The 27,311-nt window shown below is 41.0% G+C and overlaps 1 protein-coding gene across 1 annotated transcript in view; it reads right to left on the bottom strand.

Moving 5' to 3' along the window:
- Positions 1-27,163, bottom strand: part of CCDC191 (coiled-coil domain containing 191) — an 87,655-nt gene extending 60,492 nt beyond the window's left edge. Inside the window, exons 1-7 of the mRNA XM_081085656.1 lie at positions 27,000-27,163; positions 23,958-23,996; positions 13,916-14,057; positions 10,991-11,128; positions 7,360-7,538; positions 5,385-5,608; positions 366-519 (exon numbers count right to left, since the gene is read on the bottom strand). Of these exons, the coding sequence (XP_080941782.1) occupies positions 366-519; positions 5,385-5,608; positions 7,360-7,538; positions 10,991-11,128; positions 13,916-14,057; positions 23,958-23,996; positions 27,000-27,089 (966 nt within the window). The 5' untranslated portion in view covers positions 27,090-27,163. The remainder of the gene's footprint in view (positions 1-365; positions 520-5,384; positions 5,609-7,359; positions 7,539-10,990; positions 11,129-13,915; positions 14,058-23,957; positions 23,997-26,999) is intronic.
- Between the last annotated feature and the right edge of the window lie 148 nt (positions 27,164-27,311).

Raw genomic sequence — 27,311 nt, 5'->3', positions numbered from 1 at the left:
ACTTTCTTTCAGAAATCTGACCTATTACTGCAGGAGGTCACACCCACTCTGTCAGTCTCAGGAAGGACACAGCGTCTAAGAGTCTTTGCCAATCTTTCTCAAAATGTTAATCCCAATTCTTAACATTTTCTCCTACCACACTTCCCTCTTTATTCCTAAAGTCAAAACTCTGACCAAACTCTTGATGTTTTATATCTGAATTCTTATGACTTCTTGACCGTCAGTCTAAAAAGCCACCATCAAATATGTTTAGCTTAAAAAAAAAATCGGCTCGGTTGGGCTTAGTGTTACTTTATCCCATCTCTGATGGAGCTTTTGTCATTTATGCTACAGAATGCGGAGTAAAGAAACATTACAATTCCCACCTGGTGATTTTCCTTGTAAGTTTGGATTACGAACTCTTTCAGTTTCTTCTTTCTTTCTTTTGCCACTTTTTCTTCCTCCAGAAGAGTATGAACATCTTGAAACATGCCTTTTTCTGGATATTTTGGAGAACTTTCTTCTTGCTTTTTCTTCTCTCTATTACAACCATTTAAAAATACACACATGAATGACAGACTTAACAATGAGTAATTACAACAGACCATAGTGGAATGACTACTGAATTTTCCATCAGGAGACACAGATTTTTAGATCTGGCTTTAAAGCTACATAATAGGGTAGGTTTTTTTGAGCCTTAGTTTATTCCTTTTTAAAATAAAATACAGGTAAAATGAAATAAAATTGTTATAATGTACTCTGAAAAGTAGACATCTCTATAGACATTTTAGTAAAGTATCTTTATTGAGTTTAATATTGAGTGATATTGTGATCAAAATTTGAGAGTTAACAACTACTAGGTATTCTCTAACAGACATAAATTCTCTCTCTTCTCATAAGGGTGGCACAAAAAAGAAATGAGATTTTTACAATAAGGCATTTATAAGGTTTCTAGGGAGAAAGATAATAAAAGAATCAGGTGTTATTGAGTGAGAGCAGAATTTATATTAATCTTGAAAGAGATAAAAAGAGAAAATACAGAACTTAATAAAAATAAAGAAAAGGCCTTCAGGCAAGTCACAAGAGTCTGTTAGTAACTTCATTGCTCATCTCTCTGGTCATCCTCTTTCTCGCCCAATTATTGATTCTTTCTTATCTAGGTCATCCTTATATTTATGTAAGCTCATAGCCACTGCCTTCTTGTTGGAGTATATTAAACTGCATAGGTATGTGAATAAGGTCTATATACTACTAATGTGGTAGTAAACATTAACACCAAGTCAGGAATCAGGATTCATGGACTTTGGCCACAAATCAGCTGTGAAAACTCAGGCAAGTCACCCAGCCTTTCTCCACACACTTTACATTTGTGGGAACTAAAACTGAAACAGGCATGTCCGAGTATTCTGCAGACATTCTCTCACTAATTCTATCTCAGTGGTTGGCAAACTGTGGCTCGTGAGCCACATGTGGCTCTTTGGCCCCTTGAGTGTGGCTCTTCCACAAAATACCACGTGTGGGAGCGCATGTACAGTGCGATTGAAACTTCATGGCCCATGTGCAGAAGTCAGTATTTTGCTGACCACTGTCCTATCTCATACAAGGGAGCACACGGTGTTATATTTTATCACTTGGTTAAAGTGGCTTCTCCAGTACAAAGTTGCTATTTTTCCCTTTTTAATTAATAAATCTCTTAAGGGAAGCTCCTTTGAAACTATGCAATGAAGCAGATTTAGTTAGCTTACAAATAAGTTAAAAAACCCTACCAACAATACAATTTAACTGAATTTTTCCAAACTTACCAATGCCACAACGACACTGTATTAGATGGTTTTAGGCAGATCATAGTGGGCATTTAAAGAAATACAGTTCTAATGCCATGGATCTGATTTTTAAAAGTAAGTATCTGTTGTGAAAGTATTATCTGCTCATTGTGAAAAAGTGGAGAGGTATATAAGCCATCTATATGCCTCCCAGAAAAAACACACTAACATGTCAGTGCTATTTCATTGCAGAATCGTTGTTTATTAATTCCTCCACCATTTATTAATGCCTGCTATCATAAATAATATTACTTTAATTATCTTTGCGCACAAATCTTTGTCTGGATTTCTGCTCATTTTCTTAGGGCAGGTTCCCTACAACTGGAAATTCCCAGGTCCTGATAGCAACATTTTTATAGCTCCTGTTGTTTATTGCCAAATTGCTTTCTGGAATGCTTAAATCAGTTTATCCACCTAGAAGTATAGCACAATTCCTCTCTCACTGTAACCGGGGTACGATTTTAACTTTTAAAAGAAATGACAGGTCAGTGAACATCTGCTGAGTGCCCACTGGAGAAGAGCTTCCTGCTACCATCAAATGTTACTTGCTTCACAATTTATTTTCGGTCTGCCGAGGTTTGTCAGGGCTTAAGAGCAATCTGAAAAGCAAGGCTGACCTCAGCAAGAACTCACGGAAACCCTGGTGACTGCTTTCTAAAAGGAATGGCGTCCGGAGGAGGCCTGAGCCTGGCACTTGAAAGCCAAGTGCAAGTCCACCGCCGAGCTGTTTCAAATGGTGCAGAATGAGAGTAATCAAGAACACAGGGGGAACGCTGTGTGGGCTGACGGGGTGGGAGGGATTATCTCATAGTCTTGCTGGCCTCTCAGTTTGAGTATTCAGCCACTTCAGGCACGCTGTTCCAAGACTTTTGCAGCTCATACATCAGTGCTATTTCTCCCAACAAATACATCAGTTATTTCATTTTTGAAGCTCATTTTTTCATGAAGATTCATAACAGTCCTACATCCTGTGAGAACTATTTTGTTTATCTTCTTATGTTAGATACTAGTGGCCCGGTGCATGGATTCCTGCACATTGAAAGGAAATCAATTAGAAAAAATATTTTAATATCGCTACTCGCCCTTTTTCTATAATAGAAGTGTCAACCAAATTGACACACATGCAATTGGCACCAGCAAGAGCTTTATATGTAGCATGCATGCACAGTCAACTTAGCCTTTTATAGATATAGAATAAACTTGCTTAATTAGACCTGCTTTCTGATTTAGCTAAACTTTTTCCAGCCCAGTGAAGCACCGCAACTCCAGTTTCTCTTTCAGGTAATTGTCAGCAACACAACAGTAAATATCAACACAAAGCAGATTGTAGATCACGCAGGGAGACAAAGGGTAAAATATTTAACTGCAGCAGTGTTTGACTATATTCTGCCCAGTGAGAAAACCTGAAATCATTTTCAAGGTCCACCATTTCTTACTTCTTTTCAGTTGGGTGAAGTTTCTAAACTTTCTAAATCTCTGTTTTCCAGCTAATGAAAAGAAAATAGGATTCTACTGAGTCTCCTATCTGCCTACTCCAGGACTTCTGTGAGGATCAAATGAGATGAGGCACGGGAAAACACTTCACAATTTGGTTAAAATGTGAAATGTTTGCACCTAGCTATAAAGCAAGTCGTCTTCCTGGGCTGAAGAAACTGCAAGGAGGCTAATCGCTAGGGAGAGGAAGCTGGGTGTTGCTACGTGATGTCATTACCCAGTGTCCACAGTGACCATTTCGGGGCTGGGCTATGGGTCGTATTTTGTGCCATGGGGTCTTGGCAGCATTGGCTGTGATTTGGTGGGGTGTTGCTCCAAGGTGGTGGCGGGGCCTGTGTCCCACTTGGAGGAAGCCGAGTATTGCTTTGTTGGCGCCAGGTCCATGGTGCTGTTTCTTTGTAAATGGCCAGTGCATGTCACGGCAGCTCCTGCATTGAACGTCTGCCCCCTGGTGGTCAGTGAGCATCATGGTGACTGTTTGGATGGTCAGAGGGACACTTAGCATATTAGCCTTATATATATATAAAGACTAGAACCCCAGTGCACGAATTCATGCACCGGTGGGGTCCCTCAGCCTGACCTGTGCCCTCTCGCAATGCGGGACCCCTTGGGGGATGTCAGAGAGCCGGTTTCGGCCTGATCCCTACAGGCCAGGCCGAGGGACCCCACCAGTGCATGAATCCCTGCACTGGGCCTCTAGTATGCATATAAGATCTTTGGTTAATCTCTTCCCGCCCTCCCTCCTTTCCCCTTCCCTCTGAGATTCATCAGTCTGTTCCATGTTCCCATGCCTGTGGTTTCTACTCCTGCATTGAGCGCCTACCCCCTGGTGGTCAGTGCGTGCCATAGCTACTGACCAGTCGGCCAGTTGGCTGGTCAGTCGGTTGCTTAGGCATATATATGTATATGTATATGTATATGTATATGTATATGTATATGTATATGTATACATATATTCTTTTTCTCTATCAGTGGCAGTGGGGCAGTGGTGACCTCCGGATGATCATCACAAGACTTATGCAATTCACAACAGGGTGAGGCACAATTAAACCTTAAGAACGTTCAGGTAACCTAAGAGATGCAAACTTACCAATATAATACCTATTAAAAGTGCAAAACATGTTGAAAATGATGATACTCTTCAATGCTGAGAAAAGTGTGGAAAACTGGCCTACTGCCAGTAATAGTATAAATAAGTCCAACCCATTTGGAAAGCAGTTTGGCAATATTTCAAGAGTCATAAAAAGGCCTATACCATTTGACTCAGTAATTACACTCCTAAGAATATAATTCAAAAGAATAAAAAAGTTCTATGCTTAAGGATGCTCAGTGCACTACTGGTGAAAAAAATCTGAAATAGCTGTAATGCTTACCAGTATAAGGAGGGGAGATCATTGCATAAATTATGGTATAGGACAGTGATGGCAAACCTATGATACGCGTGTCAGAGGTGACACACGAACTCTTTTTTTTTTTTTTTTTTTGGTTGATTTTTCTTTGTTAAATGGCATTTAAATATATAAAATAAATATCAAAAATATAAATCTTTGTTTTACTATGGTTGCAAATATCAAAAAATTCCTATAATGTGACACGGCACCAGAGTTAAGTTAGGGTTTTTCAAAATGCTGACACGCCGAGTTCAAAAGGTTCGCCATCACTGGTATAGGAACTCAATGGAGTAAGATACAGATCTTAGGACTCCAATTAATGTGATAATTGCAACCAGAATAACAAATTAAGGCCCTGGCTGGGTAGCTCATTTTGTTAGAGTGTCGTCCTGATACGCCAAGGTTGCCAGTTTGATCCCCAGTCAGGACACATACAAAATCAACTAATGAATGCATAATAAGTGAAACACAAAAAAGAATAACAAATTAGATGTGCTTTATAGCTGCAATTAAATATGTAAAAGGACCAAACCAGGAAGAAATACATGGAAAAGTGAAAGAGTTAATTTGTTAAGATGGTGGAATAGTGGGTGATTTCTCTGTTGTGTTTTGCAAGTTTAATGTTTGTGCATTTTAAAAGACTTTGGAGTACTTCCAAAATGACTGCTTAATACACTGCTCATCACAGCTGGCTTACATTTTCCATGCTTCCTGCACTGTGTGCCTCCTCTCAATTATCTCCCTCCGCAGCTTTACCATCTCCCTCTGAATTGCCTCCTCTTCTTTCTTGGCCTCCAGAGCCTTCCTTCTCTTCTCTTCTTGCACCAGATACTGAGCCTCTAAGAAGGCAGATTTTTTCAGGGTCTTTTCAATTCTCTGGCGCTCCAGTTCTTTCTCCCGTCTTAAGCGATTTTCTTTTACCTTAAGGAGAGAATACAAGGGGAAAATGCAGCCTTTCAAGTAGAAAGGGATTTACAAAACTGTGGAACACATTTTAAGTTCAGAATAGACCCATTCTGCTCCAGAACCCCACCATTTATCAGAATAATGGAGAGAATTCATTTGTTTACTGGGTAAGGACCAATACGAAATTTTAAGTGAAGTTAGTTAAGATGACTCTCAACAATTAGGGAATAATCTGTACCATGAAAAAATTGAAAATCTAATGGGTCAGCTGCCAAGTTCTGAATTCTTATTTAGTAATGATTTCTCATCAATAAGATTTTACAAATTACTCTATTTATTTAGGCCATGCCTGCATACTACTTATAATTTTGAAAAGATTACTATTTCGGGGAGGCTACATTGTTAAGGATAGAACAATGATTTACAGATGGCCCCTGATTTATAATGGTTCTACCTACAATTTTTTGACTTTAAAATGGTGCAAAAGCATACTTCAAATTCTGAATGCTGATCTTTTTCTAGGCTAGCGATATGTGGCATGACACTTTCTCGTGATGCTGACAGCTGCAGTGAGATGATTTTGCCCACCTGTAGGCTAATGCAAGTGTCCTGAGCATGTTTAAGGTAGGTAGGTGGTACGTTAGATGTATTAAATGCATTTCTGACTCATAATATGCTCAACTTATGCTATATTTATTGAGCTGTAACCCCATTATAAGTCAAGGAGCATCTATATTGCCTTAAGGAACACTACAATCTTATATTCATTTCCATGATGATTTAAATATTGTATATTGATGATTCTGGACCATACTTGAAAACCAAAACCATGAACTTCACAGGTATTTCTGAATAAGCACAATAACTTTTAAAACCTATTAATTCTTTAGAGGCTTGACTAGCTATGAATTAAGGAGTGTTCCTTTCCCTCCTGCTTCATTTAACTTTACCTGTATCTTACCATCCAGTTATGACTTCTAGATAATGGTTATCTCTTATTGAAACTTCTTTTCTCTTCTCTATCATAAATCTAAACCAGGATATACTTCTACCCAGTTTTCCTAACATCCCCAGTGCCGATTAGGCACACTTTATGGTTTAAAGCAATCAGAGATTCAGTGTTATAAAAAGGTGGCACACGTGTATAAACATTAATTCAGTTAGTCTTAGTTCTGGACTTGTGGCAAAGGCTGGGCCATTCTGATTTCCTGAAGCTCCTCTACAAAGTGTCAGATGCATCTTTTTCCTGTAACCTACTATTCCCTTTGGAGAAAAGAAAGTTTCCATATGCCTTTCTAATTCAAAACAGCTGAACTAGATTTAATTCAGATCTGTCCTCCCTTTCAAATTATCACAAAATGAGTGAATTTTTCAGTTGTCTAGAAAAGAATTACCATTCTAACATTCAACAGAATATTCATGATATTAATATATTGATGTCTCAATTCAAAAACCAAATTCAAGCAAAACCCAATCTACCTATTTGTAATAGGAAGAACCACATCCAAATTAATAAAGTTTAGCCCAACACTGTTGGTCAAATTCAATTATTCCTTTTTTGGGGTTTTCTTAAATAGTTTTCTATCCTCAGTTTATGAGCATTATTTTTCTTCTGAAGTTCTTATATTTTACTTTTATTCTTTCTAACCAAACGACAGATGGCACCCTTTTTCATAATAAGGCTTCAGTCTTTATTTAAGCTTATTAAATGTATTATACAAAGATTGCTTCCTGTTATCCATTTTAATTTTGTTTTTCCCTCCCACCTGCTTATGTCTTATCTCCATGGTAAGACGAGGATCCTTCTGCTGCTTCTTGCCGTGGTTTCCACTCATTTCGGTATCTTCCAACATCCCAGAATCCACCACATTTTTATGGAGCAGATGGTCTATAAATTTTTGAACAGTGCTACTTTCCTCTTCTTCCTCCAAGTAGCCACATAAATCTGGAAGGAACAGAACAATGACAAAAAAGAAAAATTTAAAAAATTTAATATAATTTCCATATTTATGTAAATAATCCTGGTACAATAAAAATACAATATTGTGAGTGTTTAATAAATAGTAACTGATAATGCCAATTGCATGAGTATAGGCCTCAGTAATTAACTACAACTAAGAGGGGAAATAAAACCCTCTACTCATGAATTGCTCTCACCCAAGTCACTAAAGACTCCCCCAATGTCAGATTTAAAATGTTACTTTAATCTAAACATCCTTGAGGCCTCTACTGCTTTTTAAAAAAATGGCTTAGCAATTTACAAAAAATTGTAAATATTTATTTATTTATTTATTTATTTTTAAGCCAGGCTTCCATTTCAAGGGAAACTTTTTAATTTTTTATTTTTAAAATATATTTTTATTTATTTCAGAGAGGAAGTGAGAGGGGGTGAGAAATGGAAACATCAATGATGAGAATCACTGATTGGCTGCCTCCTGCATCCCCCGCTACTGGGGATCGAGCCAGCAACCCGGGCATGTGCCCTTGACTAGACTCTAACCCAGAGCCCTTCAGTCTGAAGGCCGATGCTCTATCCACTGCGCCAAACTGGCTAGGGCTAAACCATAAATATTTAGCTTACAATATTTTTTGACATACATATACCAGTAAACCATCACTACAGTCAAGATAATGAGCATGTCTGTCAGCCTCCAGAAGGTCCGCATGCTTATTTGTAATGTCTCTTTCCCACTCTTCCCCATGTTCTCTGCCTTATCCCAAGCACCCACAGACCTACTTTCTGTCATTATAGACTAGAGCCCGATGCATGAAATTCGTGCAAGAGTAGGCCTTCCTTCCCCCGGCTGCCAGCACCAGCTTCTCTCTGGCACCTGGGACCCAGGCTTCCCTCTGGCTGCTGGCAGGGACCCAGGTCCCAGGCTTCCCTCCAGACTCTGGCAGGCACCCAGGACCTGGGCTTCCTTCGCAGCCCTGGCTTTGTCTAGAAGGTCGTCCGGAAGGACATCTGGTCTAATTAGCACATTACGCTTTTATTATTATAGATTAGGTTATATTTTCTAGAATTTTGTAACAATTACATCATATGCTATGTACTCTTTTTTTTCTTCTTGGTCAGGCTCCTTTTACTCAGCATAATTATTTTGAGACTCATTCATGTTGTATCAATAGTTTATCATTTTTTACTGCTGAGAAGTATTCCATTGTATGGGTATATCACAATTTATTCACTCATTCACCTGTGGATAAACATTTGGGTTATTTTCAGATTTGGGCTATTACAAACAAAGTTGTTATGAACATTTGTATATAAGTCTTTGTATAAACATATGCTTTCTCTTCTCTTGGGAAGAGAAACTTTTCAAGAAACTGCCAAACTGTTTTTTTCCCAAAGTGGCTATATGATTTTACCTTCTCATGAGCAGTATGGAAGTATTCTAGTTCCTCTACATCCTGACCAATATTTAATTTAAACCATTTTTAAAAGGTAAGTGGTTACTTATGGTAGTTTTAACTTTCATTTTTCTAATGACTCACAATATTGAACATCTTTCCTGTTGATGTTCTGTTTAGTACACCATGTAGTTCCACACATTATTAAAAATTGGGTCTTAAAGCCTCCAGTTGTCATTACTGAATGATCTATCTCTCTCTTCAATTCTGTCAGTTTTTGCTTCACATATTTTGGGTCACTTTTTATTGATTAAGGTATTACATATGTGTCTTAACCCCCCATTGCCTCCCCACCCTACTCCCGTTCATGCTGGGGAATTTTTGTTAAATATATATATATATATATGTTAATACTTACATTTTCTTGATGGATTGACCCTTTGATCATTATAAAATGCTCTTCTCTGTCTCTATAGCATTTCTTTTATCTTGGTTTATTTTTTTCTGATATTAGTAAGCTGCTCTTGTTTTCTTTTGGTTACTGTTTGCATAGTATTTCTTTTTCCATCCTTTTACTTTCGACCTATTTATATATTTGAAACTAAATTGTGTCTCTTATAGACAGGATATAGTTATGTCATATTTTTAATTCATTCTGCCAATCTCTATCTTTTTTTTAAAAAAACCCTCACCTGAGGATAAATGTCTACTGGTTTTAGACAGAGAGAGATAGACAGAGAGAGAAACACTGATGTGAAAAACATCGATCAAAGAGGGAACACAATATTATTTTCTGTGGCACTAATGGGTAAAAGTTACTGAGGACAAAATTCTAATTCTTCTAACTAAGAGAGAATGCTGTGAAGATCGGAGCCTCACAACAGCTGAATGGGCTCCTCCCAAATGCAGCCTCTCCACCCTGGGAGGTGTTCAGCAGAGATTACAGCACCCCACCGTAGGTATACTGGAGAAGAATCTCTGTCTGCAGGGTGAAGAGAACAGTTCAGACTAGGTAACCTTGAAGGATTCCTCTAACTGTAAGAACTCATGACTTTGTGATTCCTGAGTTGGGGATTTGTAGCGTCCTAACAAGAGGAATACTGCCAGGTGAGTTCACCAAGGCATGAGTAATGCACGAAGAGCTGCCACTACTGTCACTATGCCACCATTATGCTCAGGGGAAAAATCTCAGGCTCTTTGGCTACATTTGAAGAATCATCACAAGTTAGCTATTTAACTAGCTCTGTGTACAAGTAATTATTTTCCCTATAAAGATATAAGAAGCATTTTGCAAATATAAAATGATATACGGATGTCTAAATGTAGTCTCTAAAGTAAATAGCCATCCAACAATATATAGGAAGAGGCACTCTTAAACAGCATTATTTACTATTATAATTATCCTATGTAATAAAAACATAATATGCAAATCAACTGAACGGCCAAACAGCGGAACGACCATCCAGATGACCATCTGGGACCACACTATGATACCCACTGGTGCCAGGCCAGCCAAGGCGGGTGCAATGCGATTGGTCGGGAGCCCCGCCATCGACCCATGATTGCCCCGCAGAGGGAGGCCCAGGCCATTGGCCGGCAGGGCAATTAATCGGGGGCTCCATGATTGCCCCGCAGAGGGAGGCCCAGGCCACCAACCAGCGGGCTGCAGTGGTGGGCAGGGTCTCCCTCTGTGAGGGAAGCCTGGGTCCTGGGTGCAGGTAGCGGGAGGGAAGCCTGGGTCCTGGGTGCTGCAGGGAAGCTGATGCTGGCAGCCGGGGGAAGGAAGGCTTACTCTTGCATGAATTTCATGCATCGAGCCTCTAGTAAGAATTATAAATAATAGAATATTTTAATTTAAAAAGACATCATGAATTACTAAGAATATAGATAAGTAATTTAAATTGAATCAAGAAAAATTAAAGCCAATTATAAAACTAAACAACACACAGGAAAGTCAAATAACATTTATTATTCAAAACAAATGAAAAGACTTCTTAGACACATTAATTGGATGTTAGAGCTTTGACCAATTAGATCAGTTCTTACCATCAAACCTGTCATATTTCAAATGACCACTGGCTTCTAACACAGGAGGGACACTGGATACAGTGTCTTCAGCTTCCCCATCACTTGCTAGTTCTTGCTTGAGTTTGGTGTCTAACCAGTCATTGACCAGCTCCTGAGCTATCAATAAAACAAAAACATCTTTTAATATTTCAGCTACTTCAGAGACCTTTCTTCATTCAGTTTTCATTCATTCAGTAAATATTAATTGAGCACTGATCATGTGTCACGTGTTATGCTAGAACAAAACAGGAAAAATAAAACCTACCAGACCATGAAGCTTACATTCTAACTGGGGAAGAGAGACTATAAACAAGTAAGTCAGAAAAACAGAGTCGGGGAAAGAGAAAAGGTGTATAAGAAATGGAAGATAGATGTTGATATTTTTAAATTGGGTGGTGAAAGGAGGCCTCACTGAGAAGATATTTGAACAAAGAAGGAAAGCAAGTGAGGAAGTGAGCCACATGGCTATGAAAGGAAATATTATTCCACTTAGAGGGAAAGCAAATGCAAAGGCCCTAGGACAGGAGAGTGTCTAGTGTGTTGGAGAAATAGTAAGTAAGCAGTGGCTGGAGAGAAGTGAGTGAAGGAGGTTGGAGGAAACTGTAATGTGGGGATCAAGTTTAGAGCAGTGGTTCTAGATTAGGGTGAAATTGTGCTCCAGTGGACATCTGGCAACGTCTGAAGTCATTTTTGGTTGTCACTACTGGGGTAGGTGACATTGGCATTTAGCAGGTAGGGACTAAGGATGCTGCTAAACATCCTACAATGTACACAGCAGCACCCACAACAAAAATTATCACAGTGCTGAGGTTGAAAACCCCTTCTTTAGAATCTTGACACCATTCTAGGTATTTTGGCTTTTACTCTGAATGCAATGGGAGTCACAGGAGGGTTGTGAGCAGAGATCACTCGACTATGATGTTAAAATAGCCTATAAGGGGACACACACGGAAGCAGGGCACACCATCTGGGAGAGAAATGCAACGATCTAGGAGAGGGGTGATGGTGGCCTAGGAGTGGAGGTATTAAAAATGGCCATTATAAAAAATAATGTTTTGAGGTGAAGTTGACTTGACTTGCTGATGGACTGGATGTGAGATGTGAGAGAAAGAAATCTATGGGTTTTTGGCCTAAGCAATTGCAAGGATGGAGATAGCACTTACTGAGCCAGGGAAGGCCCAGGGAGCAGCAGGTCTGGGGGAAGATAAGTTCAGTTTTAGATTTGAGTTCAGTTTTGAGTTGGTTATGAGACATCCAAATAGGGATGTCAAATAGGTATTGGCTACACGAATCTGTATTTCAGGGAAGAGGTCTAAGCTAAAGAAATAAATATGGTTGTTGTTAGCATACAATGGTATTTAAAGCTGTAGAAGTGGATGAGGTTGCCAAAGGAGGAAGGACTCACCCTGAGAAACTCCAGTATTTAGAGGCTGAAGAGAGAAGGCAGAACCAGGAAACTAGGAAGGAGCGGTCATTGACACAGGAGAAAGACTATAAAAACTGAATGGGATATCCTGGGAGTCAACTTCATTTGGATTCCTTTCTTAGTGGTAGCCAGAAAATCTTCTTAAATATATAGGTGAGAAAATGTCTACTTTAGCATTACCTTAATCATTATTATCATTATCAAACAGTTTTTATGGGTAGGGCAAGGAGATTTCAAAGAAAAATGTCTACTTCAGCATTACCTTCATCATTATTAGCATTATCACACAGCTCTGAGGGAATGGAGTGTTTCTATATATTGAATGATGCTAAAGATACTTAATATAGATAGGAATGCATGATATATAAAACAGGACAAAATGAATCAAGTAGTAGAAACTAAGTGTAAAAAGTATACCAGCACCCTGGCTGGTATTGCTAAGTGATTAGTGTGTCAGCTCATGCACTGAAGGGTTGCAGGTTCAATTCCTGATCAAAGGCACATACTTAGGTTGCAGGTTCTATCCCCAGCCATGGTCAGGTGTGTGTGGGAGGCAACCAATCCATGTGTCTCTCTCATATCAATGTTTCTCTCTCCCTTTCCCTCCCTCCCTTCCACTCTCTCTAAAAATCAATGGAAAAACATATCCTCGTGTGAGGATTAACAACAACAACAAAAAGTATAATAGAAGCAAACGTCGGCTTTCAGAGGAAGTCAGGGAAAGGGAGCAGATATTTGTTGAGTAACCTGTGTCTGATAATTCAGATATTTATATGTATAATAACTTACATACAGAATAATTCAGATCTACTAAACACCATTGATTGATAAAGAGGGGTTCACAGTATTCCCCCACCCCCTTATCCATGGGAGAAATGTTCTAAGACACCCAGTGGATGCCTGAAACAGTGGATAGTACCAAATCCTGTGTGTAATGTTTTTCCTATACATACATACCTATCATAAAGTTTACTTTATAAATTAGGTACAATATGAGATTAATAATAACTAATAACAGAACAGTTATAACAATGTACTGTGATAAAAGTTATGTGGTCTCTTTCTCCCTCTCTCTCTCTCTCTCTCTCTCTCTCTCTTTCTCTCTCTCTCAAAATATCTTATTGTTCTACACTTACGTTTTGATTTAAAAGAAACACTTATGGCTTCTTTGGCATATCTGAATTGCCAGCATCACTACTCTTGCACTTTGGGGCCATTATTAAGTAAAATAAAGGTTACTTGAACATAAGCACTGTGATACCGTGATAATCTATCTGATAACCAAGAGACCTACTAAGTGACTAATGGGTGGATAACGAATATGTAAATTAGCTTCTGGGCAGTAAAATAAGCAAAAATTAAAGACAAGAGAAAGAAAAGCTTTCTTCCTGAACTCTGAAATTCATTATAGGTTATGCTTTAATAAGTTGTACTCCAAAGAGTTGTTAATTTCACAGCAAAAAATTGAATTATCTTACCTTCTGCATAGATTTCATCATGATCCTCTATTTGCTCAGATGTTTCCAAATCTATCATTTGGCCCCAAAGACTTCTGGATAAATCTGAATTTCCAGCTGAAAATGATTTTGAAACTCCAAATTCTGAGGCTTTCTCCACTCTCTTTAATGTAACAGAAAAAGAAATTCAATAGGATGACGACTTTGTTCAGAGTTAGAAAATTTCTCTCTAGTCCTCAAGAATCTGTTTTTGTTTTTTTAACCAGCTACTAAAATAATTTCATTTTTTCATTTCTGAATGAACTGTGAGGCTTAAACATCCACCTCAAATACTTTCATTCAATAAACATGAAATTATAGTATTTTACCAAGTTTTAACAGGTGTTCACAATGTATACATTTGAACAAAATGTTATGTAAACTTTAGGTAACTTTTGTTTGCAGCGGTTCTCAACCTGTGGGTTGCGACCCCTTTTGGGGTCGAACGACCCTTTCGGGGTTCAGACGACCCTTTCACAGGGCTCGCCTAAGACTATTGGAAAACACATATATAATTACATATTGTTTTTGTGATTAATCACTATGCTTTAATTATGTTCAATTTGTAACAATGAAATTGGGGGTCACCACAACATGAGGAACTGTATTAAAGGGTTGCGGCATTAGGAAGGTTGAGAACCAATGATTTAGAGCATTAGTTATGGGCCGCTGACACTTGAATATTTTTAAAATAAAAATATAATATTTTATTAGTTTCCATGCTATTAAGATTTGCATATGAATGTGAGCTAGAGGCAGAGCAGCTATACTTCCTCAAATTACTACTCTGTAAGGAACCTGCCACCGTAGAGGCAAATTATAGATGCAACAAAATTGGGATACATGGTCACTGAACTTTAGTCTTCAGGATATTTTAACTCAACAGTAAGAATCTAGTAAAAAGTTGGCCAAATTCAGGGGTTTGGGGAGGAATTGGCAGAGGTGGACAAACTTTCTTGGCACTTTGGCTTACCTGCACATTATAAATGAACTAACTTTACAATTAAACCCCTGCATTCCCCCTCCCTACAAACCAGCTTTTCTCCATGCCTGTTGTGTTTCCAGTCTTGTAACTTAGGTAGTGACAACTCCTTTCTTTCAGTTCCTAAAAAAGCTTTTGAATCTCTTCTCTCTCTCTCTCTCTCTCTCTCTCTCTCTCTCTCTCTCTCTCTCTCTCACAACTCCTTTCTTTCAGTTCCTAAAAAAGCTTTTGAATCTCTTCTCCCTCTCCCTCTCCCTCTCCCTCTCCCTCTCCCTCTCCCTCTCCCTCTCCCTCTCCCTCTCCCTCTCCCTCTCCCTCTCCCTCTCCCTCTCCCTCTCCCTCTCCCTCTCCCTCTCCCTCTCCCTCTCCCTCCCCCTCCCCCTCCCCCTCTCCCTCTCCCTCTCCCCCTCTCTCTCTCTCTCTCTCTCTCTCTCCAGATACAATATATCAGGAAATCTATTTTCAAAATGTATCCAGGACCTGACCCCTTCATGTCATCTCTACTGCTATTATCCTGAAAGGCACCACAATTTCCTGACAAGTTTTCTATAATAGTCTCCCACCAGAGAGATCCCTTCAAAATGAAAGGTATAACATGTTAGAACTCCACTCAAAACCATTAGTTTGAGTGCAGTTCATGTTAGAACTCCATGGGTCCCTATTTCAGGCAACTCAGAATAAAAGTCCAAGTCCTTATAATGTGTGTTATGGTCCTGCACCGCCAGGCCCTGTGTGAGTTCTCCAACCCCTCCTCTGCTGCTTTTCCCATTGCTCCCTCTGCTTCAGCCACACCGACCTCCTTGTTCATTCCTCCTCAAATATGCAAGCATGTTCCCAGCTCAGGACCTTCACACTGAGCTTCCCCACTCTGCTGACTGCTCTCCCCCCGATATTCATAAGACTGGGCACAAGCACTAGAAGATACTAAGGATTAGAAATAATGTCTATATTTCCTTGTTTTAAAATATTATATTCTTACCATGTATTTTCAAAATAAACATATAAGAGACAGGGGAGGTCCATATTAAATTATATTTCAATGAAATAAACATTGCATCGATTGAACAACTTATTCTTTAAACTAGTTTATTGAATGGTAGCTCTGTTACCAGCTTTATAGTGAACATGAAGGGAAAACAAAACTAAAATCTTCTGTTCTGAAAGAGTTCACTGTTTCTTGGTTTGTTTCATATAACATATATGCAATAACTCAAAAACAACTCTAAAGCAATACAGGGTGATTAAACAAAACCGTAAATACCTTCTAAAGTTTATTACTTAGTAGCTATGTTACAGATAAGCATATAGTTTATAAAGGAAGTATCTCAGTTATTTCCATGATCTTAAACATTTTCAATACAGACATACATTGGAGATATTGTGAATTTGATTCCAAACCACTAGTAATAAAATGAGTATTGCAATAAAGTCCCACAAATTGTGGGGTTTCCCAGTGCACATAAAAGTTATGTTTAGACCAGCCAACGTGGCTCTGTGGTTGAGCATCCACCTATGAACCAGAAGGTCACAGTTCAATTGCCTGTCACAGCACTTGCACAGGTTGGGGCCTCAATCCCCAGTAGGGGGTGTGCAGGAAGCAGCCAATCAATGATTCTCATCATTGATGTTTCTATTCCTCTCTGCCTCTCCCTTCCTCTCTGGAATAAAAACATATTTTTTAAAAAATTTATATTTATAGTATACTGTAGTCTATTAAGTATGCAATAGTATTATGTCTAAAAAATACATTATTGCTTAAAAATGCTAACCATCACCTGAGCCTTCATCAAGTCATAATCCTTTTGCTGGTAAAGGGTCTTGCCTCAATGTTGATGAAATCGTACTAATTGTGAAGTGCAATAAAGAAGAGCACAAGAAAGAGCAGCATGCCTGAATGTGCTCCTGATATGCCATGGCACATTAATTCTATTGTCCATGCTAGATAGACTCTTAGTAGAAAATCACCATCGATAGCAGAAACAGCAGCTACAAGGCACTCCTACATTTCCTCAAGGCTGAGAAGTACAAACATGAGTTTCTTGAATGTGCAAACTTCATGTTCATATGTAATAGTTTTGGGAGTAATATATTTTCAAAAGTACCCACTTCTTTTTTAATCACTCTGTATACAAGCAAATGTGTGTATGAGTGTCAAAATAATTCCGAAGAAGAGTATGAGAAGAGGAAATTAGGTGGTTGAGGTGAGGGGGGAGTTGTTTACTGAGAGGGGCATCTCAAGCTGAGCTTTAAGGGAAGGATCTGAATTAGCCTCTCAAAGAGGAAGGGTATCCCAGCATGGGGATCAACATCAATCAAAGCAAAGAAAGTCTTATCTGATGGAGGGAAAGGAAATTAGCCTTACAGGGAGTCACACAGAGTATCAGTAAACGGGTTGTTAGAGGTAGACTGATAGAGGGCATTAAATGCCAGTCTTGATTTAGACTTTCATCTGATGGCATGTAGAATCATGAAGGCTCAAGACTGAAGAACTGACACGATGAAAATGTTTGAAAAGCTCAAAGTAGCAGAATGTACTGGAGTAAGAAGATGAGTTAGTCTAACAAATTAGGATGAAGATGAATTGTAAATTGTAGTAGACAGTTGCATTTTGGGTGAGCTATCCCAAGACTTAATAGTTCTACCACATCTGTCTGATTCTAAGTGACTTCAACATCCCCGAGGAAGACCCACACACATTTTCCAGCCTCAAGGTTTGCCTTGATCTTCTGTATTCCAACAGCTTTCCCTTTCATTGGACTTCAGCAACCCAATGACTGGTCATCCTGAACCATGTCATACAGAATTTTCCATTGGTCAAACCAAATGATGATAACCTCCTCTCCAACATCCACCTCCTATCCATGTCTCTCTTTCACTCCCCTACTCCATAACATTGGTGTTGCATCTAACCAAGTCCTCCAGTAACCATATGCCTCCTCTTTCCCTCAACCCATGAGTCTTTTAAAAGGTTCCCTTCTTTTCCTACTCTGTGTGAATATTCAGCTACTATCCTATATAATAAAACCCTAATACAGTGGGGCCTTGACTTACGAGTTTAATTCATTCTGTGACAGAGCTCGTAACTCAAATTACTCGTATGTCAAATCTAAAAGTGAACGAGTGAGACACATGATGCTGGGCTGATGTTGTGGCATTCACTGTGACGTTTGCTGCGCCAACTAGCGGTGGGGTATCTGAAGCTGGCTCGTAACCCGAGTTTTAGCTCGCAACTCAAAGCAAAAAATCGGCCGAGAGACAGCTCGTATCTCGAAAAACTCGTTAGTCGGGACACTCGTAAGTCAAGTTCCCACTGTATGTAAATCTACCAAATGGCAGAACAACCGGTGACCATGACACGCACTGACCACCAGGGGGCAGAGATGCTCAATGCAGGAGCTGCCCCCTGTTGGTCAGTGCACTCCCACAGGGGGAGCGCCACTCAGTCAGAAGCCAGGCTCATGGCTGGTGAGCGCATTGGTGGTGGTGGGAGTCTCTCCTGCCTCCGCAGCAGCATGAGGACCCCTTGGGGGATGTCTGCCTGCTGGCTTAGGCCCACGGAGAGAGGGCGCAGGCTGGGCCGATGGAGCCCCCACCCCCAGTGCACAGATGTCATGCACCGGGCCTCTAGTCTATATATATATCTCCTATCTAATAAAAGACTCTGCTATTTTGAAATACATGGTAAGAATATAATATTTTAAAACAAGGAAATATAGACATTATTTCTAATTCTTAGTATCTTCTAGTGTTTGTGCCCAGTCTTATGAATATCGGGGGGAGAGCAGTCAGCAGAGTGGGGAAGCTCAGTGTAAAGGTCCTGAGCTGGGAACATGCTTGCATATTTGAGGAGGAATGAACAAGGAGGTCGGTGTGGCTGAAGCAGAGGGAGCAATGGGAAAAGTAGCAGAGGGTAATTAACCATACCTCTGCTACGCTTCCCATTGGCTAATCAGGGCGATATGCAAATTAACTGCCAACCAAGATGGTGGCCGGCAGCCACGCAGCTGAAGCGAGCAGGAGGCTTGCTTGCTCCAGTGATGGAGGAAGCCAAGGTTCCCCACCTGCCGCGGCCCGGCTCTGAGCTCCAAAAGCAACAGAGTTTCAATTATAGAAGCTAAACAAACCCCAGATACCTGTTTTCAGCCAGCCGTGGCCTCAGAGCTGGAGCCGGCTCTCAGCTCCAGTGACAGCAACAATGTTTCAATTATAGAAGGTAAATAAATACCAGAATAAAAAAAAAAGAAAACAAGGAGAGGCTGGGAGCCTCAGTCACTGGCCAGCCTGAAAACGGCCCTCAGCCCCTCACCCAGACTGGCCAGGCACCCCAGTGGGGACCCCCACCTTGAAGGGGGTGTGGCCAGCCTGAAAACAGCCATCAGCCCCTCACCCAGGCTGGCCAGGCACCCAAGCGGTAATATGCAAACTGACCCTAACAGCAGAATGACTGGGAATGACTGGTCACTATGACACACACTGACCACCAGGGGGCAGACACTCAATGCAGGAGCTGCCCTCTGGTGGTCAGTGCATTCCCACATGGGGGAGCTCTGCTCAGCCACAAGCCAGGCTGATGGCTTCCAGTACAGTGGTGGTGGTGAGAGCCTCTCCTGCCTCCTCAGCAGCGCTAAGGATGTCCGACTACAGTTTAGGCCTGCTCCCCGCTGGCAAGTGGACATCCCCCGAGGGCTGCTGGGCTGCCAGAGGGATGTCTGATTGCCATCTTAGGCCCAATCCCCCCAGGGAGCAGGCCTAAGCCAGCAGGTGGTCATCCCCCGAGGGGTCCAAGACTGCGAGAGGGCACAGGCCAGGCTGAAGGACCCCCCCCCCCCACCCCGTGCACAAATTTTTGTGCAACCGGGCCTCTAGTATGTGTGTGTGTGTATACACACACACACACACACACACACACACACATATATACATATATATTATACATATACATATACATATACATATACATACAAGGCTAATATGCTAAGTGTCTGACCATTCAACCATTCAGCCTGTAGCTATGATGCGCACTGACCACCAAGGGCAGACACTCAGCATACAGGCATGGGAACATGAAACAGACTGATGAATCTCAGAGGGAAGCGGGGAGGGGAAAGAGTGGGAAGAGATTAACCCAAGATTTTATATGCATACTAGAGGCCCGGTGCATGGATTCCTGCACTGGTGGGGTCCCTCGGCCTGGCCTGCACCCTCTCGCAATCTGGGACCCCTCAGGGGATGTCGGACTGCTGGTTTCAGCCTGATCCCTGCAGGCCAGGCTGAGGGACCCCACCGATTTGTGCACCAGACCTCTATTCTTACATAAGCCTCACATCTCTTGTTCCTTTGCCTTTCTACTGAGAACTTTCAGGACTGGATCAATCTGATCTATCAATTTTTGGTACCACAAAAAAAACAGGATTACCTGCTTCAGTCAAGTCCCCAGTGCTGTAGTTACACTGACATTCCTTTTCTCTTTTGAAGAAAGCCCTGGCTAAATCTTCACCATGCTCCACATCCTTTGCATACACTCCCTCCTTTTCCACATAACAAGGTCTTAGCTGTTTTTGAGCGTGTGGTCCACTCAAGTGGATTTGGAATTCTTAGGTCCAGAGGTTATAACTGTTTAGGATATACCTACAGTTGTGATATACTAGGGAGCAAAATCAGAAAAGAAGATAAACAAGTTAACAGAGAGGTAGGAGAAGCAAGAGAAAACAGTGTTTAAAAAAGATAACGGAGGAGAAGATTTCTAGAATAATAAAGTGATAACTGGAGAAATGAACATTAAAAAGTTTGAGGACAAAGAAGAGACCATTAGTAAGTCATTTATGACAATTTCTGTAGAGTGGTAAGAAATAGAAACCGGAGTAAAATAATTGTGGACACTAGAGGATAATAAAAATACAATGGTAAGAAGTCAAGGCTACATATCCAAACAGGTTAGATTAAGAAACAAAACAAGGAGAGAACCAAGATGGCGGCATAGGTTAATGCCGGAGTTTGCTGCCTTGAACAACTACTTCAAAAGTGAAACTAAAAAACGGAACGGACATCACCCAGAACCACAGGAACGCCTACTGAGTGGAAGTCCTACAACTAGGAGGAAAGAGAAACGCATACGGACACTCAGAGGAGGCGCAGTGATGAAGTCAAATTCTGAGGTGCGGAGTGCGTGGAGCAGGCTGGCGGCGGAGGGCGCAGTTGGCGTTTTCAATCGGGAGGGAGTCACAGACTCTGAGCTCCAGATACAGGCGAGTCTTTAGGGACCCAGACTCAAACGGGAGAAGCGGGACTGTCTGGCTTCGGTCAGAGCGAGTGCAGCTTTCTCTCCGAGCTTTGCAGCGGGTGCTGGGACTCAGAGAGGCAGAGCCCCTGGGGACAGGACTGAGAACCGCCATAACTGCTCTCTCTGGCCCACCCTGTTGATTCTGTGCGACCCGCCCCGCCCAAGCCCTGCACAGAGGCATTTGCCGGATAGCCTCAGGCAAAGGCTAGATTAGCACCTCCCTAGAGGGCAGAAGTTCTCTCACTGCAGACACAGCTGATTCTCATAGCCACTTGGCCTGGAGGTCAAACCCTCCCTGGTATTAGCTACAACAATCAAGGTTTAACTATAAGACTGCGCACAAAGACCACTAGGGGGTGCATCAAGGAAGCATAACAAAATGCGGAGACAAAGAAACAGGACAAAATTGTCAATGGAAGATATAGAGTTCAGAACCACACTTTTAAGGTCTCTCAAGAACTGTTTAGAAGCCGCCGATAAACTTAATGAGATCTACAAGAAAACTAATGAGACCCTCGATGTTATATTGGGGAACCAACTAGAAATTAAGCATACACAGACTGAAATAACGAATATTATACAGACTCCTGACAGCAGACCAGAGGAGCACAAGAATCAAGTCAATGATTTGAAATGCGAGGAAGCAAAAAACACCCAACCGGAAAAGCAAAATGAAAAAGAATCCAAAAATGCGAGGATAGTGTAAGGAGCTTCTGGGACAGCTTCAAGCGTACCAACATCAGATTTATAGGGGTGCCAGAAGATGAGAGAGAGCAAGATATTGAAAACCTATTTGAAGAAAAAATGACAGAAAACTTCCCCCACCTGGTGAAAGAAATGGACTTACAGGTCCAAGAAGCGTGGAGAACCCCAAACAAAAGGAATCCAAAGAGGACCACACCAAGACACATCATAATTAAAATGCCAAGAGCAAAAGATAAAGAGAAAATCTTAAAAACAGCAAGAAAAAGAAACTCAGTTACCTACAAGGGAATACCCATACGACTGTCAGCTGATTTCTCAACAGAAACTTTGCAGGCCAGAAGGGAGTGGCAAGAAATATTCAAAGTGATGAATACCAAGAACTTACAACCAAGATTACTTTATCCAGCAAAGCTATCATTCAGAATTGAAGGTCAGATAAAGAGCTTCACAGATAAGGAAAAGCTAAAGGAGTTCATCACCACCAAACCAGGCTTATATGAAATGCTGAAAGGTATCCTTTAAGAAGAGGAAGAGGAAGAAAAAGGTAAAGATACAAATTATGAACAACAAATATGCATCTATCAACAAGTGAATCTAAGAATCAAGTGAATAAATAATCTGATGAACAGAATGAACTGGTGATTATAATAGAATCAGGGACATAGAAAGGGAATGGACTGACCAGGGTGTGGGAGATGCAGGAAGAGACTGGACAAAAATCGTGCACCTATGGATGAGGACAGTGGGTGGGGAGTGAGGGCCGAGGGTAGGGCGGGAACTGGGAGGAGGGGAGTTATGGGGGGGAAAAAAGAGGAACAAATGTAATAATCTGAACAATAAAGATTTAATTAAAAAAGTAAAAAAAAAAAAAGAAACAAAACAAAACAAAAACAAGAAAGAAACTGTATAGCAATCAGAATGATGGAGGGGTCAAATGAGGACTCACTGTTGTTGTTGTTTTTTTGATAGGAGATTTGAGGACATAATGGAAAAAGAGCTATTGCAGAAGTTTTAGAGGAATAATAAAACCTAACCAAATGAGGACTTACTGATTTTTTTTTTCAAGATGGGCTATTTGAGGACATAATGGAAAAAGAGCTACTGCAGAAATTTTAGAGGAATGATAAATATCTAACCGAGTCAAGCTGGCTAACAACTACATGAAAGAGGAAAATGGCTCACCGATATTAGCAACCCCTCACCACGTGCTTCCATTACACCCGTAATTCTCCCAACAGCTTTGTTTATCCCTCACTATATAGTGCACTTTCCCTGCACACTATGTTATTTCTAGTGCCCCAAACAGAGGGCTAGCACTTAGTAGGCACTTAATAAATACTGGGTGGATGAATAAATGGTAAACAATGATATCTGGCCTAGGTTCCATTTGGCCTGATGCTCATAATGTCTATCAATTCAGATAAGTAATAACTCTTCAAAATAGTACCAAGTAGAAGAATATTTTCCCAGGAAAAGCCGCATGATTTTAAACCATGTGGTGCACAAATGAACTGAGTATGGCAAGTTGCCAAATTGATACTCAGAGGCATGCACTTCAAGTGGTTTAATGGTATTTTCAACTTAATTGGTAGTTGGACTAAAAAATATATACATTTCAGGTCTCAGAGGTTACCTAATCCAATCCCCCCACCCCCTCACCGAATCAAACATCGTTTTCATTAGTCCTAACATTAAGTGACCATTTAGAATCCACTTGAAAACTCTTGTGATAGAAAACACTTATAAAAATGCCCACTCCATTTTTGGATTGCTCTAGTCAGTAGAAGATTCTTAATTGTGATGCACACATAGCTTTTACCTAGTGCATGGGTCCTGTAGGTTAATGTAACTACAGTAGTCTTTCCAATCACCTGAGGAAGGCCTCCCCTAAGGCTTCTCCTCTCCTCTCCTCGCCTCAAGAGCTAAGGCAACATATATAGTCACATGGAAGCAAAAACAACGTATGTGCAAAATGGAGACCTATTTGTATTTCTTTTCCATCTGATTATGTCTGACTCTCAATTTTCTTTCTATCTTAACTTGTGCAATATCCTTACCTCAATCCAGTGTCCCACATTGCCAGGGTCAAAAGCAGGCTGTGAAGAATATATACAGAATATTAATACATAGCAATATCATTACCAACTTTGCCATTTTAATCTATCCTTCTGACTAAAGTACATTGAAGTGTCCTTTATTCTTTCCCCAAATTGTTTCATTAGAAACTTCAGCAACAAAAGCACTCAGAAGAATGATAGGAAGAAGAAACACGGAGCCTTCTCTGGGACATCTTCTGAATGTTTTTATCTCCTGCCGAGGCCCACCAGATTCTGATTCACTTGGTTTGGGGCAGGGCCCAGGAATGAGCATTTTTCAAGCTCTCCTAGGTTAAGAGCCAAGCTAGAGGAATGCTAGGTATTATGTTGTTTATAAAAACCCAAACACTGATTGCCAGATTTATTCAAGTGTCACAGAAGCAAATCTGCTTAGAGAAGGGTCTGCCCTTCTCCCTAGGCCAGTGATGGCGAACCTATGACACGCGTGTCAGAGGTGACACGCAACTCATTTTTTTTGGTTGATTTTTCTTTGTTAAATGGCATTTAAATATATAAAATAAATATAAAAAATATAAGTCTTTGTTTTACTATGGTTGCAAATATCAAAAAATTTCTAAATGTGACACAGCACCAGAGTTAAGTTAGGGTTTTTTAAAATGCTGACACACCGAGCTCAAAAGGTTCGCCATCACTGCCCTAGGGCCTCTTTTTCGGGAGTAGCCTGTAGCATGAAGCTTCCTTTTATTTTTTTCTTTAATCCTCACTGGAGGATATTTTTCCATTGAGTTTTATGGAGATTGGAAGAGAGAGAGAAAGACAGAGAGAAATATTGACATGAGAGAAACACATTGATTGATTGCCTCTTGCATAGGCCCTGGGCTGGAAAGGAGCCTGCAACCCAGGTACGTGCCCTTGGCTGGAGTCGAACCCAGGACCCTTCAGTCCACAGGCTGACGCTCTATCCACGGAGCCAAACCGGCTAGGGCAGCCGTGGGCAAACTACGGCCCGCGGGCCGGATCCGGCCCGTTTGAAATGAATAAAACTATTGAAAAAAAACACCGTACCCTTTTATGTAATGATGTTTACTTTGAATTTATATTAGTTCACACAAACACTCCATCCATGCTTTTGTTCCGGCCCTCCAGTCCAGTTTAAGAACCCACTGTGGCCCTCGAGTCAAAAAGTTTGCCCACCCCTGGGCTAGGGCATGAGGCCTTTTTATCTTACGTACAGTAGGGTTATTGTTTGGTCCAATAAGAACTGGGGGAGGGAGGTACAGTGAAGGATAATCAATCTTCTACTGTTTTACAGAGCAGAAAATGAAGTAGAAATCACATGAATTTCTCCCAAGGTCAGTTACATATTAATCAGACAAGTCATACACCTCCTTTCTTCACTCCGTAACACTCAAAAGCTTGGAGGATTCCCCCTAATAACCACTTAATGAATAGAGGTATTTGCTTTGCTAATAATTCAGGTGGATTTTTAAATAAATAAGGGAATATCTAAACACGGAGGAGGAAAAGATATAATTTCACTTACATAACAGTTCACCTTCAAAGTGCCTTACAGAGAACTTATTAATGCAGCTGTGCTGCTGAATAATTTTGTTACTGCAACAAAGAGCTGATTCTATTAAAACACAACTGAATTTTGAGGAGCTCTTGTGATTTTACCATTTCATCCTCTAGGCCAGCTGTTCTCAACCTGTGGGTTGCGACCCCTTTGGGGGTCGAACGACCCTTTCACAGGGGTCGCCTAAGACCATCGGAAAACACATATATAATTACATATTGTTTTTGTGATTAATCACTATGCTTTAATTATGTTCAATGTGTAACAATAAAGTTGGGGGTCACCACAACATGAGGAACTATATTAAAGGGTCGCGGCATTAGGAAGGTTGAGAACCACTGCTCTAGGCAGTAACAATGAGCACTAGCAGCAAAAATCCTTCCTTTGGAGTCCTAAGAAATTGTCCCAAATTTTTACTTTTCATCATCAAATCTATATCCATACCTTTTTTGGATCCAATGGAACTGGTACATTACAATAGACTCAGACTGTTTCCAACTCTCTGATGCCCCAATCTGCACCCTCCAGTATCTGGGACAAGATACTCACCAAGTGAAATATATCCAGTGCGTTATTTAGCTGGTATATTTAGAACAAACTGTAAGCACAATTGCCTAGGGCCCTCAGAAAGGCCACATGTCTATAGATTAGATTTTTAAGAAAGTATAACTTAAGGGTGAAAACAGCTGGTGAAACTGCTCTGGGGCAAGCTGAGAAGCCAGCTCCATTTTGGTACTCTCACCTACATTTAAGGCATTTATTTTTGTGGCTGTTAAAAAGGTAGTCTGCGCAAAGCACACCTCCTGTGACTGACTTTGCACATGCCATTTACATATGTTTTAAGTTTAAAATGGGGTTAGTTTTCCATGGCATGCTAATTCATCAAAAGAGGGAACAAATACAAAGAGGGTCTATTTTTAAAATGGATGAATTTAGAAATTCAGAATCAAGTATTGATATATTCAGTATCCACTTGCATTTATGAATTCATTTTAGATATTTTGTAATCAGGCCGAGAACTTAACGTGAAGATCTTCCCCTGCCAATAAAGACCAGTGCCCTGATCTGCAAAACATAAACAATAAAAATGAATGTGCGGGAATTTCTCCAAAACTGTGGGGTGGTAGTAAGTAGGAGGCGAAAGAGGTCGTGAATTCTCATCAACCGGACGAGCACTACCAGACTCTCCGGTTTGTAACAAGCAGAAACTGAAGTAGAAATCACATAAATTTCTACCAAGAAACAGTTCTTCATGATGCTGCCCACCAAAGCCGCAAGGTACTCAGACCCCAGAGTTCCTAGGGCCCCTTCACCAGGGCAACGCTGGCTTCAGGGCGGTCAAGGCAGGGGCGGGCCAGGTAAGGATGCTCTGGGCGGAAGAGGGAGGAAGCACAGGCAGGGACGCGACTGGCCTGGGAGTCAGTTACGGTCCCGGCGCCCCGTAACTCCCGATTGGGATGGATCACCTTGGGACTCAGCTTCCTTGTTAATTGTTTCCAGCGACTCAGCCCCGTCCTCTTCCTTGAGGAGGACCCTTCCTGGGGCGCCAGCAGCATTTTCCAGGTTCAGGCCGGGAGCTTGGCCGAAGCAGAAACACACACTCCTCTGCCCACTCCGCTACCGCAGCTCCCTGGGAATTGTAGTTCCCCCGCCAGCAAGGAAGGCAGGTGCAGGGTGCCGGCGAACCACCACTCCCAGGAGGCTTTGCGCGGGCGGAGCCCGTTAGCTCGGTTACCCATGGCAACGGCAGCGGTCCAAGGTCCGGGCTTTCGCTTGAG

This window comes from Myotis nattereri (genome assembly GCF_964212035.1).
Source record: "Myotis nattereri genome assembly, chromosome: 3".
Lineage (NCBI taxonomy): Eukaryota > Metazoa > Chordata > Mammalia > Chiroptera > Vespertilionidae > Myotis > Myotis nattereri.
This window is presented reverse-complemented; position numbering and strand designations above follow the sequence as displayed.